Below are 13691 nucleotides of genomic sequence, written 5' to 3'. Positions count from 1 at the left end.
TAGTGAAATAATTGGAAAGGGACCTTTCCCAGAGCATTAGTGGCATTCAACAAATACAGGATAGAAAGAATAGTTTGAACCTGTTTGGGGTGAGTCCCATCCACACCAGCCCCTAGCCATCCTGGAGGCTCTTACACTCACTTCTCACATTAACCTGTTCTCATTCCCAAGGGTGGAACAGGATTTGAAACCTTGAAAAGTTTTACAGGGTGAGAAAACTGCTTCCCACCCAGCTCCATGCAAGTGAGGAGCCTGATTCTCAGCCCCATCTCCAGCACTGGCTTTTGGCAGCCTCTCTGTGATTTGAAGATAGAGAAAATGTCACAAGAGAATAAATAACATCAAGATGAAATTCTGGCTCAGGTTGCATTTTCTAAGAACGTCATTCTGCCTTTGCTTTGGTTGACTTCCCAGAATCTTCCTTTGCTTACTGCTTTAGCTTCAGATCCACCCATTAAGCATTATGTTTATCCTACTGGTTATAAGGCTTAGTTGATACACCAGTAAATCGAGCACAGGGATCAGGAATTATGGAATCATAGGATTGCTAAGATTTGGAAAGACTTCTTAAGATCATCAAGTCCAACTGTAATGCATGGGAAGTGGCTGAAATTAATTGGGTTGTAATTGTATGTGTGTCCCAAAATCTGATGGTGATGATGATTACACATGACCTTTTTTCCATGACATGACTCTTCGGATTCCTGGAAGAAATTAATTGGCCTTTCATTAAAAGAGACTTTATTTTTGTGGTACACACAAATTGCATAGGAAATCAGAGTAATTTCTGTTAGTGGAACCTGGTATCAAGGAATGGCAACTTGCAAACTTCATTCTGTGAAATGCACAAGTTATAATCCCCAAATAAATAGGATTGATGAAAAGAAATCATTACCTCTGTAATTACTTTACATAGTGCTGTTCTCTAAGGGAATTAATTCTATTTTAACTGTCTGGTAGGAAAAATTCTGTAAGGAATTTGGAGGTATCCATTAAAACTTAAATACATGTATTAGAGCTTGATGCTTGAAATAACAGCCCAGCTTCCTCATCACTGCATGTGTCACACCTCGTTTTGACTGGGAAAGGAAATTACTGCATTATATCCCATGGGTAATTTCATATTGAAAATTAAAAGCCAGTGCTGAACCAGCAATGGGTGAGTATCCCACAGCCTGGTGTGTTCATTCCTTGGTTCCATCCTAGCCACCCTGGAGCCTCCTGCAGTCTAAGGGACAGGTTTTGCAGGTGGAGAGACAGAAAGCCTTCATCATGTCCAAAGCCACGGGCACATTTCATCCCAGCTGCCCTGAGCTGCAGAGGAGCTTTTCCTTTTCAGTGTCTTCAGCTATATTGTCCTTCCCAAGTTCAAAAATGCAATTTATTTTGCAACATTCTGTGCTACAGTGCTCCAGGGCAGTGATGGTTTTGGTAGAGAACTGCTCCCACCTGCCTTGCTGGGATATTTTTGGATACTCAGTGATATTTGAAAAGAAAACCCAGTCCAGAATGGGAGCTGCAGAAAAGCTTTGTGCCCTGGCAGAGGCTCATTCCAAATGGGCAGGCAGTGCCTGAGGCTGGAGGCAGCAAGGGAGCAGGAGAAGCTGTGCTGGAGTGGTGCCAGAGCAGCTTCCCAGGGGATTCACAGGCAGAGACAGATTTTTGAGGGCCTTTTTTATACTGCAAAAGAAAACAAGAAAGTTGGCAGTATGGCCTGAGAAGATATCACTGGTTTTCTGCTTATTTTAATAAGTGGGCAGAACGTAGCAGGGTTCTAGCAGAGTTTGCTGAGCTGGAAAAATCAGGAGAAAGCTGGGAAGAGGGGAACTTTTTTTTTTTTTTAAATTGAATTAATTTTTTTAATGAAGTGTGGGATCACAATGTATGAGTAAAGTACAGTGAGCCTGCCATCGCCCCCAGCTCAGGGGAATCTGTACCTGCGGTGCTGCCTCACTGTGATGGACTCAGGGAGTGCTGTGTGTCCACTTCCACAGAGCTTGACATGTGAAAACAAAGCAAATAAAGAGTAAGTTCAAGAAAACAATCACAAGTTTTTACTGGCACCAAGTTCTTAAACAGAACTCAGGGCATAGCACAAGCTCAGCACAGCACTTCAGAGACGTCAACCACCGTCATTGTCAGTCTCTGCAAACAGCTTAATTTCATTTGTTCCTCAGGCGGGAGGTCCAGTCATTTTTCAGGATCAATGCCTGTTTTTACCAACTGATTTGTCTGGATTCTTGTCATAGTTAGTTAACACTCATTGCTCTTAAAGTCTTCACCTGCCAGAACAGCTCAAACTCACCAAATGAAAAACCGCTCCTTTTACGACTGTCGCGGCGTGGCTCTGATGAAGACACGGAGTTTTTCATTCTTTTCTCTTTGCTAGGTCGTAGCTTACCACTACTGCCAGGCTGACAACGCCTACACCTGCCTGGTGCCCGAGTTCGTGCACAACGTGGCCGCGCTGCTGTGCCGCTCGCCGCAGTTCGTCGCGTACCGGGAGCAGCTGCTGCGCGAGCCGCACCTGCAGAGCCTGCTCAGCCTCCGCTCCTGCGTGCAGGACCCCATGGCCTCCTTCCGCAGGGGGGTCCTGGAGCCCCTGGAGAGCCTGCACAAAGGTACTGGTCTTCCTCGCCGTGCCCCAGCCTCCCGTGCAGCTTTTTTTGTTATGATTTTTGAAAATGATGCTTAGTTGGGTTGTGGGCGTTGGAACGAAGCGATGGATTAATGTGTGTGCGTCGCTTGTTGAGGTGGAGAGAAGAGGTGGGATCTGGAGAGGCTGGGAAGACTGAGAATCATGGAATGGTTTGTGTTGGAAGGGACCTTAAAGCTCGTCCCATTCCACCCCTGCCATGGCAGGGACACCTTCCATTATCCCAGGCTGCTCCAAGCCCTATCCAGCCTGGCCTGGGACACTTCCAGGGGCAGCCACACCCTCTCTGGGCAACCTGTGCCAGGGCCTGCCCGCCTCACAGGGAGGATTTTTTTCCCAATATCCCATTTGGCCTTCCCTTTTCTTGCTGCTTTCATATCCCAAACCTGTCATTGCAGTTCTCAAGGTGAAAACAAGCAACCAGTTCCATTCACAGCAGTGCTTACAGGAAAATGTTCTGATGTATTTGTGTAGGGGGTGACTTTTTTTCCCTTTCCCTGTCACTACTTAGTGGGTTTTGGAGAATCTGAAGCTTTCACCAAAGGTCTGGTGTCATAAAAGTCCGTAGACACCCTGTGTAAAGCTTCAGGGAGAGCTGGTGACAAGCCTTATGCTGATAACAGACTTAGAGCTTTTTCTAATACAGCATTGATTTTGTCTTCTTTTATTTCTCCCCTCTGCAAGTTATAAGTAATTCATCATGACAGTCACTAAATTTAAGATCTTTGCTCGTTGCCATGAAAACTGTCAGAGCATTGCAGAGTTCAAGACTGTTGTCCTGCAGAATCATGTTTATTACTGTGCCTGTGCTGCATCTTGGCTGCAAAAATAGTTCAGTTAATTTTGTTACCACCCTACACACTACATTGTACGATCCGACATGAAGTAGATGCAGCTTCTGGCAGATTCAAAGCCCTGATGTTCCAATCAGCTCTTCAAAACTGTGTCCAAGCTCTGAGCAGCAGCATCTGGGTCCAACCTGCCCTGTTCCACCAGGCACACAGCATATGTAGAGCCAGCACAGCATGACAGTGGTTGGTTTTCCTGGCATGGAGAAATGTCACTGTGGAAGGAGCGTGGTTGCTCTTTCCTATCATCACTCTTGGCAAAAAGAAAAAGAAAAAAGATACATTTAGGAACCGCTGCTCTAGAGGAAAATAATTCTTGGTTATTACAGTAGCGCCTTGGGAGATGTTTCAGCTCTTGATTTCAGAATGTTTCGGAGGATTCTTATTTTTCTTGTCAAGGAGGTTGACCCCCATCTGGCCCTAAATTCTGAGAAGTGGGAAAATTTTATGTGAAACCTTTTTTTTTCCTTTCCTCTTGGGCTCTGCACTCAGCACAGCTCCAGTGGAGCCGCTGACCAAGACTGCCACTTTTCAAACCTGCTGGTTGAGAGTGCTGGCAAGCTAATTTGCACCAAGTGTTCTCTAACAAGATGAACAGTAGCTGGAAATTGGTTCTAAAATATATAATATTTAAGACTCTGTAAATATATCAGCAGGTCTTCAACAAGGTGCTGTTGAAGCTTTAGTGCTACTGGGACAAAACTATTGCACAGGTGTTAATGGTGAGCATCACTGAGAAAGATTCATGTTTCTCAAATACATTATATAGATATTTTTTTTTTTTTTTAACATCAAGGAATCTAAATCATATATAGGAAAACAAAGTTCTAATTCATCCCCTACTCCTGCTTTCTCCTCTCTCCCTTAGGCTTTATCAGGAGCATGAGATGTGGGTATAAAATTCAGGCACTGCGTTCACTCCAAGATTTCAGAGAGGAATAAATTATATTTTCTGTTGTATCCAAAAATCTTACTGAAAAGTTAACTGAAAAAGCAGCTATGGTAATTTTAGTGCAAAATACATATTTTTCATATGTATGTTTACAGTTGATGTAAGGCAAGGACAAGATGCTCAGCATTCCCAAGCACGGGGTGTTTGCACATGCCTGTTCTCCCTGGAATACCACAGGGACCACAGGATCTAATGGTCAATGAACATTTTGTGCTGGGGTTTTGCAGAAAAGTTTCTTAATTAAAAATTAAAATTAAAAGTCAAAGAGAAAAACTGACTTGCTGCCAGGAATATTGACCTTTTTGGTAGCAGGAGTTTATCTGTAGTACTTTACAGATCAGGGCTTGTAGTACATGTGAATAGCATATGCCATCAATAGATTGAGATTTCACATTTTACACCTGGTTTTGAGTCTTATGAGGCAAAATTACCATTGAGAAGATGCCCCTTTGAGCTTAAGATACAGGTCCAAAGGTATCTCTACCATTAATTGTAAAGCCATACTCAGCTCTCAGTGTCTGACATAGTAAAAATAACTGCACTGTCAGCATCACCTGATACTGTATTGTCCAGCAGCAAAAAAAAAAATCCTGTTTAAACAGTCCATGATTTACTTGTTGTAGGATTTTCAAGGCCAGGTTGGAACAACAACAGGATGTCCCTGTCCCCAGCTGGAGGGTGGAATGAGATGACCTGTAAAGGTCAATATGCAATTAATGTATCATTGAAAAGGTGCTGCTACTGTAGGTGTTTGCTTCTTTGGCAATATCTGGTCATGGTTTAAAACTCTGTAGTGACATTGCAGTACATTATGGTTGCTTGTCTATAGCATGTCCAATAAATGCTTCTTCTCTAACTTTCAGAGAGGAAGATCCCTGATGAAGATTTCATTATATTAATTGATGGTTTGAATGAGGCTGAATTTCACAAGCCAGATTATGGAGACACCATTGTATCATTCCTGAGCAAAATGATTGGAAAATTCCCTTCCTGGCTGAAGCTGGTAGTGACAGTCAGGACAAGTCTACAGGTATGTTGAGACCCAAAACAGGGATCAACTGTGTCATTGTCATGATGGGACTTTGGTAAGGAAGATCTTACTGGATGTTCTAGATTTGCTCAAAACCTTTATTTCAGGTTATCCTTTTGGCTTTTGTATTCTTGGGTTTACATCCATGTCCCTAGGCTCACTCTACAGCTTTGGAGGGATCTAATCCATCATCGCTTATTCATGTAAATAAATGTTCATCAGCAAATAGCTCAGATCATTTTGTGAGACTGTTCACATGCCAGTAGGGCCTGACTCACGGGGCCATTAGGAAGGCAGAGCCTGGTGTCTGGCAGCCTGTGCAGCTAAATAACATCCTCAGCTCCATGTGGAAAGGCAAAGGAATTCGGATCTTCGTTCCTTTTGGCATGACCCAGAGCATGATGATTTCAGTCTGATTAGGCCAAGACATTACTCAGCTCAAGACTGTTGTGAGCAGGTCAGCAGGGAGCTGAGTGTGGTTCCAGCCCCATCAGGGCAGCCAGCCCCCACAAAGTCGTTGTCACTGGGAATGGCAGCTGCTTCCCAAGATCCAGGAGAGCACAGACTATTTGCTGTTCAGTGCTGGGGTCCATTTTTTGCTCAGTAATGGAGTAAATTAAATATAATTTGGAAGAAATCTTTCTGTAATTGTAAGTAAATTGGATCCCAATGACTTGAATTCCTCATTTAATTAGGGCTTTTGCATCCGTAAAGTCTTTACTGCCGCTTGAGTTCACACTGTGCTCTCCCTCTCTGTTTTGTTGGAGAGCTTATGGCTTTCCTGGAGTTGGCCTTGTACAGATCTGTTGCATCACTTCTCCTCTCCTCACAGCAGCTGAGAGCACATGAGGAAAGAATTTCTTTGGAGAGGCCTTTGGTGATCTTTGGTTTATGTTGAAGCAGGGAGCTCAGTAGATGAGCATTCCCTGAGCCCGGTGTCCTGCAGCAGACAGACACAGGTGCTTTGCACTGGAAAATACTCATTATTATCTGTCCTGATGTGTCTGTGCATCTGTGGATGTAGAATGCAGAAGGATGCTCCCAGAGAGGTTCTTGTTCTCAGCTTCAGCAAGTTTCTCGTGGCCTTGGATCTGTTATCTGGATGTCCTGGACAGCAGAAGGGATGGGAGGTCAATCCGTGCCTGGAAGGGATAGGAATAACAAGGGCACTGCTCTGTGTGAATTTACCAGCCCTTTCCGTGAATGTACTGTTAGAAAGTGTCCCTTGTTTTTACATCAGTCATGTGTCACACACAACCTGCTTGATTATAGATGGGAGTGTGAGGCCCTGAGGGCACAAACTGCTGTTTGTGTTCTTGCCCTGATGGAAGGTCTTAAAGGAGTCTCAAAGGTGCTATTGTAATAGAAACTAAGTTTACTTAATGAATAGTAAACACTGCAGGCATGAGTATCTTTTTTTCTTTCTTTCTTTGTAGGAAATAATTAAGCTGTTGCCCTTCCACAGAATATTTTTGGATAGACTGGAAGAGAATGAAGCCATCGACCAGGACCTGCAGGCATACATCCTCCACCGGATACACAGCAGCTCGGAGATCCAGAACAACATCTCACTCAACGGCAAAATGGACAACACTACGTTTGGCAAACTCAGTTCTCACCTCAAGACCTTGAGCCAAGGGTCCTACCTGTACCTGAAACTTACTTTTGATCTCATAGAGAAAGGATACCTAGTTCTAAAAAGCTCCAGCTACAAAGTGGTCCCAGTGTCCCTGTCCGAAGTGTACCTGTTGCAGTGCAATATGAAGTTCCCAACACAGTCTTCCTTTGATCGGGTCATGCCTCTCTTGAACGTAGCAGTGGCTTCTCTGCACCCATTAACAGATGAACATATTTTTCAGGCCATTAATGCAGGTAACATTGAGGGCACTTTGGAGTGGGAGGACTTTCAGCAGAGGATGGAGAACCTTTCTATGTTTCTTATCAAACGTAGAGACATGACGCGAATGTTTGTTCATCCCTCTTTCCGAGAATGGCTTATTTGGAGAGAAGAAGGTGAAAAAACCAAGTTTCTTTGTGATCCAAGGTAAGCAAACGCTCTGAGAAATCAGAGCTTACCAATGTGTTACTCTACACTGTTACCTGAACCATCTTATTTGATGAAGTTGCACATGGCTGCAGTGACTCTGTACACAGAGTTTGCTCTGTGTATACTGTAGGTCTCTACGTTCTGTCCTGATCACCTGAGGTCTTTGTGTTGTTCATGGAAAGAAACAGACATCCCTGGGCACACACCTGACTTGGCAAACCTAACAGCCATCTTTAGAATGAGATGAGCTGTTCCTCAGGAGGCTCCAGGCTGCCTGGCTCAGTTATCAGCAGGGGCAGATTACTCCTGCCAGCTCAGTCCTGGAGAAGGGGCATCGTGGGGTATCATCATCCCTTTCTCCAAAGGTATCAAAAGCACAGGAAGTAGAAGATAAGAAGTGGAAAGATGAGTAGTGTGGATACATCTTTTGTAGTTGCTTATTTTTCAAGTTGTGCTCCTCGTTGTTCTACTAAAGGGTTTTTTTTTGAAAACAAAATAAAGAGCAGAATTGTTCTGTAGTGATTTTGGACTGTAAATGCATCTGTAATCTCTGTCGTGACAACAGCTGAGTTCCTGGCTTAGCTCACAGGGAACAGAATTTAATCATGGTTAGATTTATATTCTTTAAGCCCAATGATCTCTATCAACAACATGACTTTTGTTTCTGGTGACAAGTGGAAACAGACCATCTGACTGTAATTCTCATCGTTTACCCTCATAAGTTTTGCTCCATTTTCTGCACATTTCTTAAAATATGATTATAATCATCAGGGAAACACTCAGATTCAAGGATGTGCCAGTGACCCAGTGGTCAGTCTGAAGACAGTCTCATGGTATCTGCTGGAGCTGGAAAGCACCTGGCTGATCAAGGCACCTGTGGCTGTTAGTGGTGTCAGAGTAATTTACCACTTTAAATTTCAAGGTAAACAGGCTGCAGTAGGAAAATACAAAATGGTAACTAATGAAACCAGATACAATCCAGAGATTAATAGAGAGGGATCCCTGAGCTACAGCACTCCACAAAATCCTCCTGTCCAGCTGATACTGAGCTCAGAGCATGGGAAACCCTGAGCGACAATTAAGATAAGTCATGATTTTTCATTTTATTTCTTGGAAGAGAAGCAGAGCTGGCCACTGACAGAGCTCACAGCAGTAGCCTGTGAAAATTTGTCTGCATCTGGTTTGTTCACAGCCAGATGGATTTCTTTCTGCTCACTTGGGAACTGAGGAGACATGACAAGTGTACAGAGCAGTCCTCGGGGTTGTCGTACGCGAAGCAGTTTGACCCTACCGTGTCAGTACGGTGACAGTAAGGTTGCTGAGGCTGATATTTTTCCCTGCAAGAAGAGCTTTGAAGTGAAATGTGGGTTTGTGAAGCTGCTTTTAATTGACTGACCCTGACAGCGAGTCCAGGTGTGAGACCATTACGAGGGAAATTGGGATAATAGGCCTCGTGTCCACTCACACCCCAGCACTGCAGCTGGGATAATCTTCCTGATTTCATTAGTGAGAGCAAGTTCTCATGTTCTCAGAAGCATGGAAAAGAGGGGAGGGGAGAGGAGGAACACAGGAATTATCACATTTTTCTATGCTTTTAAGAAAAACAGCAGATCTGCACCCTCTGGGGTTTTGGTTAGCCTGTTGAGATGCTGACCCTCTTCTTTGAACCCTCATCATGTGTTTGCTGTCCAAAGCAAAGGCTAATTGACTCTGAAGGGTAACATTCTCACTGCTGCTCTCCCCAGAGAGGAACCCCTCCCAGCCCCTCCATTTTTTAACACAGGGCTCCAGTGAGGCATTTGTCAAAGCATTTAACCAGCATTGCAGTAACCACCTCCCCAGCCTGTCAGGCCAGCACATCAACCACTTGATCAGCAACCAAGTGCCTTCCTTGACAAATAGCATAAAATATTTCAGGGAAAGACCCAATCCTTTGTGACTGGTGCTTGGAGAAAGTAGTTCTTACTACACATTCCTCCTACACTTGTATTTCTAAACCTAAATTCTGCTCTAATGCAGTGCTTTTTATTCGGCCCAGGCTTAATCAGAAACGTCTATGCAATTATTTTCTATATTTTTACAACACTAATAAATGTTTTATCCTTATACTGCTTCTGAAGGGGCTGTGAGCAAGACAGAAATGAAGTGATTTTCCCTGGCAGGGCAGTAAGAGAGCTGTAGTCAGATATGGACCCCAGAAGTGAAATTACTTTATCCAGGTTTAAGCGTAAACATCTGAGTTACTTGTCTAGACTTGCTTTATATTCAGAGGAGAGAAATTAGAGTGATTAATTTCATCCTGAGCTAAAAGGCTGCAGTAGGTCAGATGAGGAGTGCCTGGGAAGCATCTCCTCCAGCTGAGTTATGAGCAATCTCAGGATGATGGGCTCCCCAGGAGATATTTCCAGTACTGACAGGGCTGGATGAAGTGAATCTCTCCAGGCTGCTCCTCTACCCCACACACAGGCTTTTGAAGCAGATTCACAGATTTTCTTTCCTTGCTCAGGAAAGCTAAAGTGGGATAAAGATACCCTCAGTGCTCTTGCTGTATGAGTATCCCAATTTGGGCTTCTGTGTCTCAGGGTGGCACTGGACCAACCAATGTTGTGTGTGCTGGAGGTGGGGGCTGAGGGAAGAGGCTCTTTGTGCTGCCTGGGGGTGTCCCAGCATCCATGGGACCGTAGCAAAATGAAGCATTTTAGATCCTCACCTCAGGTGCTTCACCTCTGGCTTGGTGAAGCCAAAACTCTAATTTTAGGGGCTTGCCATCCAGGTGCCACTCCCATCTCCTTGAGTCCTTGGAGCAGCTCATTTAACCCCTTCTAGCTGCTGGCTGAGGTGAGCTGAAGCCCAAACCCCAGTCCCTGGCCTCCAGGGTCACTGAGGCACAGACATGCTGCCCCAGGAAGGTGACCTGTGCAGGACTGCACCTTGGCCCAGATGGGAAGCAGCACAGATGGTGCCTTGGGTGCAGCTTTGCCGTTCCCAGGGCAGTGGGTTCTGAAGGATAAGCATTTTATCAACCCACAACAGGGCCGTTTCTTCACCTCTTCCCTCCTCTTCAACGTCCATAAACCAAATCTGTTTGTCAAACCCCAACTCAAGATGCTCTGCATGAATAAACATGCAGCAGCAATCCAGGCAGAAGGATACAGCTCTCATCTAACACCCGAGTTGCCATGGTTTCTGGCAGAGCTGTCTTTTCAGTACAATACTCTGTAGGTATTTTACATTTTTCCTTTTTCTCTCTTGGGATCACGTTGCAAGTGGAGACTTTTCCTGCACAAAATTAATGTTTTTATGTATTACCCAGCAAAATGATAGAGTGAAGGCTTTAGAGCAAAATTGGGGGTTTTGTTTTATTTTGATGGAATGATGAATCTGATTGACAAATAACAGTCCTCAGTATAAAGATAATTCATTTAGAAAGTTGGGAGAAAAAGAATTTGATGAAAGTGATATTTCTGGCAATTCAGGAATACAACAAACAGCTTTAAATGGGGAGTTGGTCCTTGCATTACACGTCTTAACTTCTTAAAAATTACCCCCAGATCAGTCCTCCTTATGGCACTCACTTGGGCATTATGGTGCATAGATTAATTGATTTTCTTTCTCTTTTTGATTATAAGGCGCTCAAAAGCTCTTAAAATACACTCAGATTGATTGTTAGCCGAAATGATCAAGTGTTCACCAAAACCCAGGGTAGGTCTTAATTGTTTTCTCCATTTCCATGAGGGATGGATTTTACTCAGCAAAGAAAAGGCGTTGTTTGAATTCAAGGTGAAGCAGAATAGTGGGTTTAGAATTTATTTGAATTCCTTATATATTAGGCAGAAAAATGCAGTGCCCACTAGTACCTTGTGGGGCCAGAGATGGAATAATCAGGTTTTCCAAATTGGCTGGCAGCAGCGCCAGCTCTCAAGGGGCTGCTGTCATTATTTAGCGTTGCTTTACACTTGGAATTACCACTCTTAATGCCTTTTTCATCACTCCAGAGTGCCAGTTTTGTGGCTCTGCAAGTGTTGTAGCTCACAGTGGGCTTTCTGGGTGCCCCAAGGTACAGGCAGCACTCACCACATCAGCACAGCCACAAGGGATGTGTTGTCAGTTGTTTTGCCATCCCCAGCCACGGGCTGGATGCCACATGCCACCAAAATACACAAGCTCAGGTTATATCCTTGCCCAGCCTGCTGTCTGGTCATCTGCACTTGTACAAGGCCTGTGCTCAGTTAGTGCAATTAATGACCAGATCACCATGGGGTCTGGTTCAAGATCATTTCCTAACTTTGGCAGAGGTGTGGAGTGTGGTAGAAGTGGTGGCTGAGCTGTCCTTTCAGGCAGATCTTCACCCATTGCAAGGGAAGGAGAGCACAACATTTCTCACTCTTTTAATTTAATTTACTCTTCAAGCCATATTTATTGAGTGCCCTATTTGTGAATCACAGAGATGAGTCCATCATCATGTTCTCCAGTAAATTGGAGAGGCAAACCCAATCTGTTCACCAAGTATGGAGTGCTGACTCTGAGAATACAACTTTTAGGCATCCCATATGTCTTCCAGGAATTTTTTTTTATTGCATGCCTTGGAGCCCAGTAATTCTTAAATGTAAAAAGAATGGGTAATAACTCAACAAAGTGAGTGAAGGAAACTTACCATATGCAAATTCCACATCTCCAGCATCTCAAGACATTAACTCTAGTCAGAGAACCATGGAGAGATTTGTGTTGAAAGGACTTCAAAGCCCATCCAGTTCCACCCCTGCCGTGGGCAGGGACACTTTCCACTACACCAGGATGGGGCAAACCCCATCCAACCTGGCCTGGGACAATGCCAGGGATGAGACAGCCACAGCTGCTCTGGGCACCCTGTGCCAGGACCTCACCAGTCTCACAGGGAAGGGTTTCTTCCCAATACCCCTCTGGCAGTGGAAAGCCATTCCCCCCTGTCTGTCACTCCAGACCCTTGTCCAGTGTCTCTCTCCAGCTGTCTTGGAGTCCCTTTTTCTAATGTCATGCAGAAATCAGAGGTCAAAAATAAATTACTAAAGCCACTGGTAGCAAGCTGGGAATCTGTAACAGGGATTTAGCAGTGCAGTGAAGTGACTTGTCTGCAGGTTTTCCCCTGAACTGCAGCTGCAGTGTCAGTTGGAAGACACAAGGAGAAAGGCACAGATTATAAATGATGACAGATGAGATGGAGAGCAGATGTGATCACTGCCACCATAAAGGACATCAGCAGAGCATCTTGTTTTAACTGCCTCATTAGACATGCAAACCTCAGCACTGGGATGCAGTGAGGGCTTGAATATATTCAGTATCTGAAGTTACTGTCCTCATAAAATCTGCTCTTTTTCTTTTCTTCTGGACTTTAAAGTTCTGTCTGTTGGGCCATTTCCACATCTAAATGGAAGAAAATATTCACAGAATAATTTATCCTGTGAAACTGAGCCTCCAAGAAGTGAGGAGCAGAGTTAACCAGAAACTGACTGAAGAAAGAAATGTTACTGAATTCCTTCCTGTTACTTTATTCCTCAAATATTAAGACCCACTTTTAGAGCAAAATCGTCTTCCAGCAGTGCAGGAGAGAGTAGCCTTGACTATTTTATTTTAATTCTTTTTTAGAATATGAATTCCTTCCAAGTTAATTTGCAGTTATGACATCAGAGGGAAACTACATTACAGAAAAATCAATAAATCAATTTAGGTGATAAACTGTTCCTTTGAAAGGAGCTCCTGGAGCTGAGCTTGGCCTTTGGATATCCAAATATCCTTCTGCAGGGGAAGAGGCTCTGGGCTTTGTCAGAGCACACATCAGTCTCTGCACTGCAGTTATGACTTTACACTTGGCAGAGCAGAATGAAATGTGAATACACATCCTTTGAAGACCAGATTCACTGGGCACAGTGTCAAATCTCTTGATTTGGGAATGTTTTCATGGGATTAGCTGGAAGAAGGGAGATGTGGGTGTAAATCAGGGAATTTGGACGTTGGTAGGTTCAGAAGTGAACAGGACTGATTCTCATTTATTTTTTTACTTGTCTTTTACTCTGGTATTTGCAATGCCTTAACACCAGAGTAACTTTTTACTCTTTAAAGTCTTTTTTACCTGAGAACTGGAAGAGTTTAGGTGATGCACAGATCTGGAAGCTTTCAATATT

The 13691-nt window shown here is 43.9% G+C and overlaps 1 protein-coding gene across 1 annotated transcript in view; it reads left to right on the top strand.

The window, feature by feature from the left end:
• Positions 1-13691, top strand: part of TANC2 (tetratricopeptide repeat, ankyrin repeat and coiled-coil containing 2) — a 150790-nt gene that overhangs the window by 105477 nt on the left and 31622 nt on the right. The window contains exons 13-16 of the mRNA XM_041426254.1: positions 2390-2621; positions 5320-5486; positions 6923-7530; positions 8726-8831. Coding sequence (XP_041282188.1) covers positions 2390-2621; positions 5320-5486; positions 6923-7530; positions 8726-8831 — 1113 coding nt within the window. The remainder of the gene's footprint in view (positions 1-2389; positions 2622-5319; positions 5487-6922; positions 7531-8725; positions 8832-13691) is intronic.

The sequence above is a fragment of the Onychostruthus taczanowskii genome, unplaced genomic scaffold (assembly GCF_017590055.1).
Source record: "Onychostruthus taczanowskii isolate IOZ18803 unplaced genomic scaffold, ASM1759005v1 scaffold91, whole genome shotgun sequence".
Lineage (NCBI taxonomy): Eukaryota > Metazoa > Chordata > Aves > Passeriformes > Passeridae > Onychostruthus > Onychostruthus taczanowskii.
The sequence above is the reverse complement of the archived record's forward strand: the minus strand, read 5'-3'. Positions and strand labels throughout refer to the sequence as shown.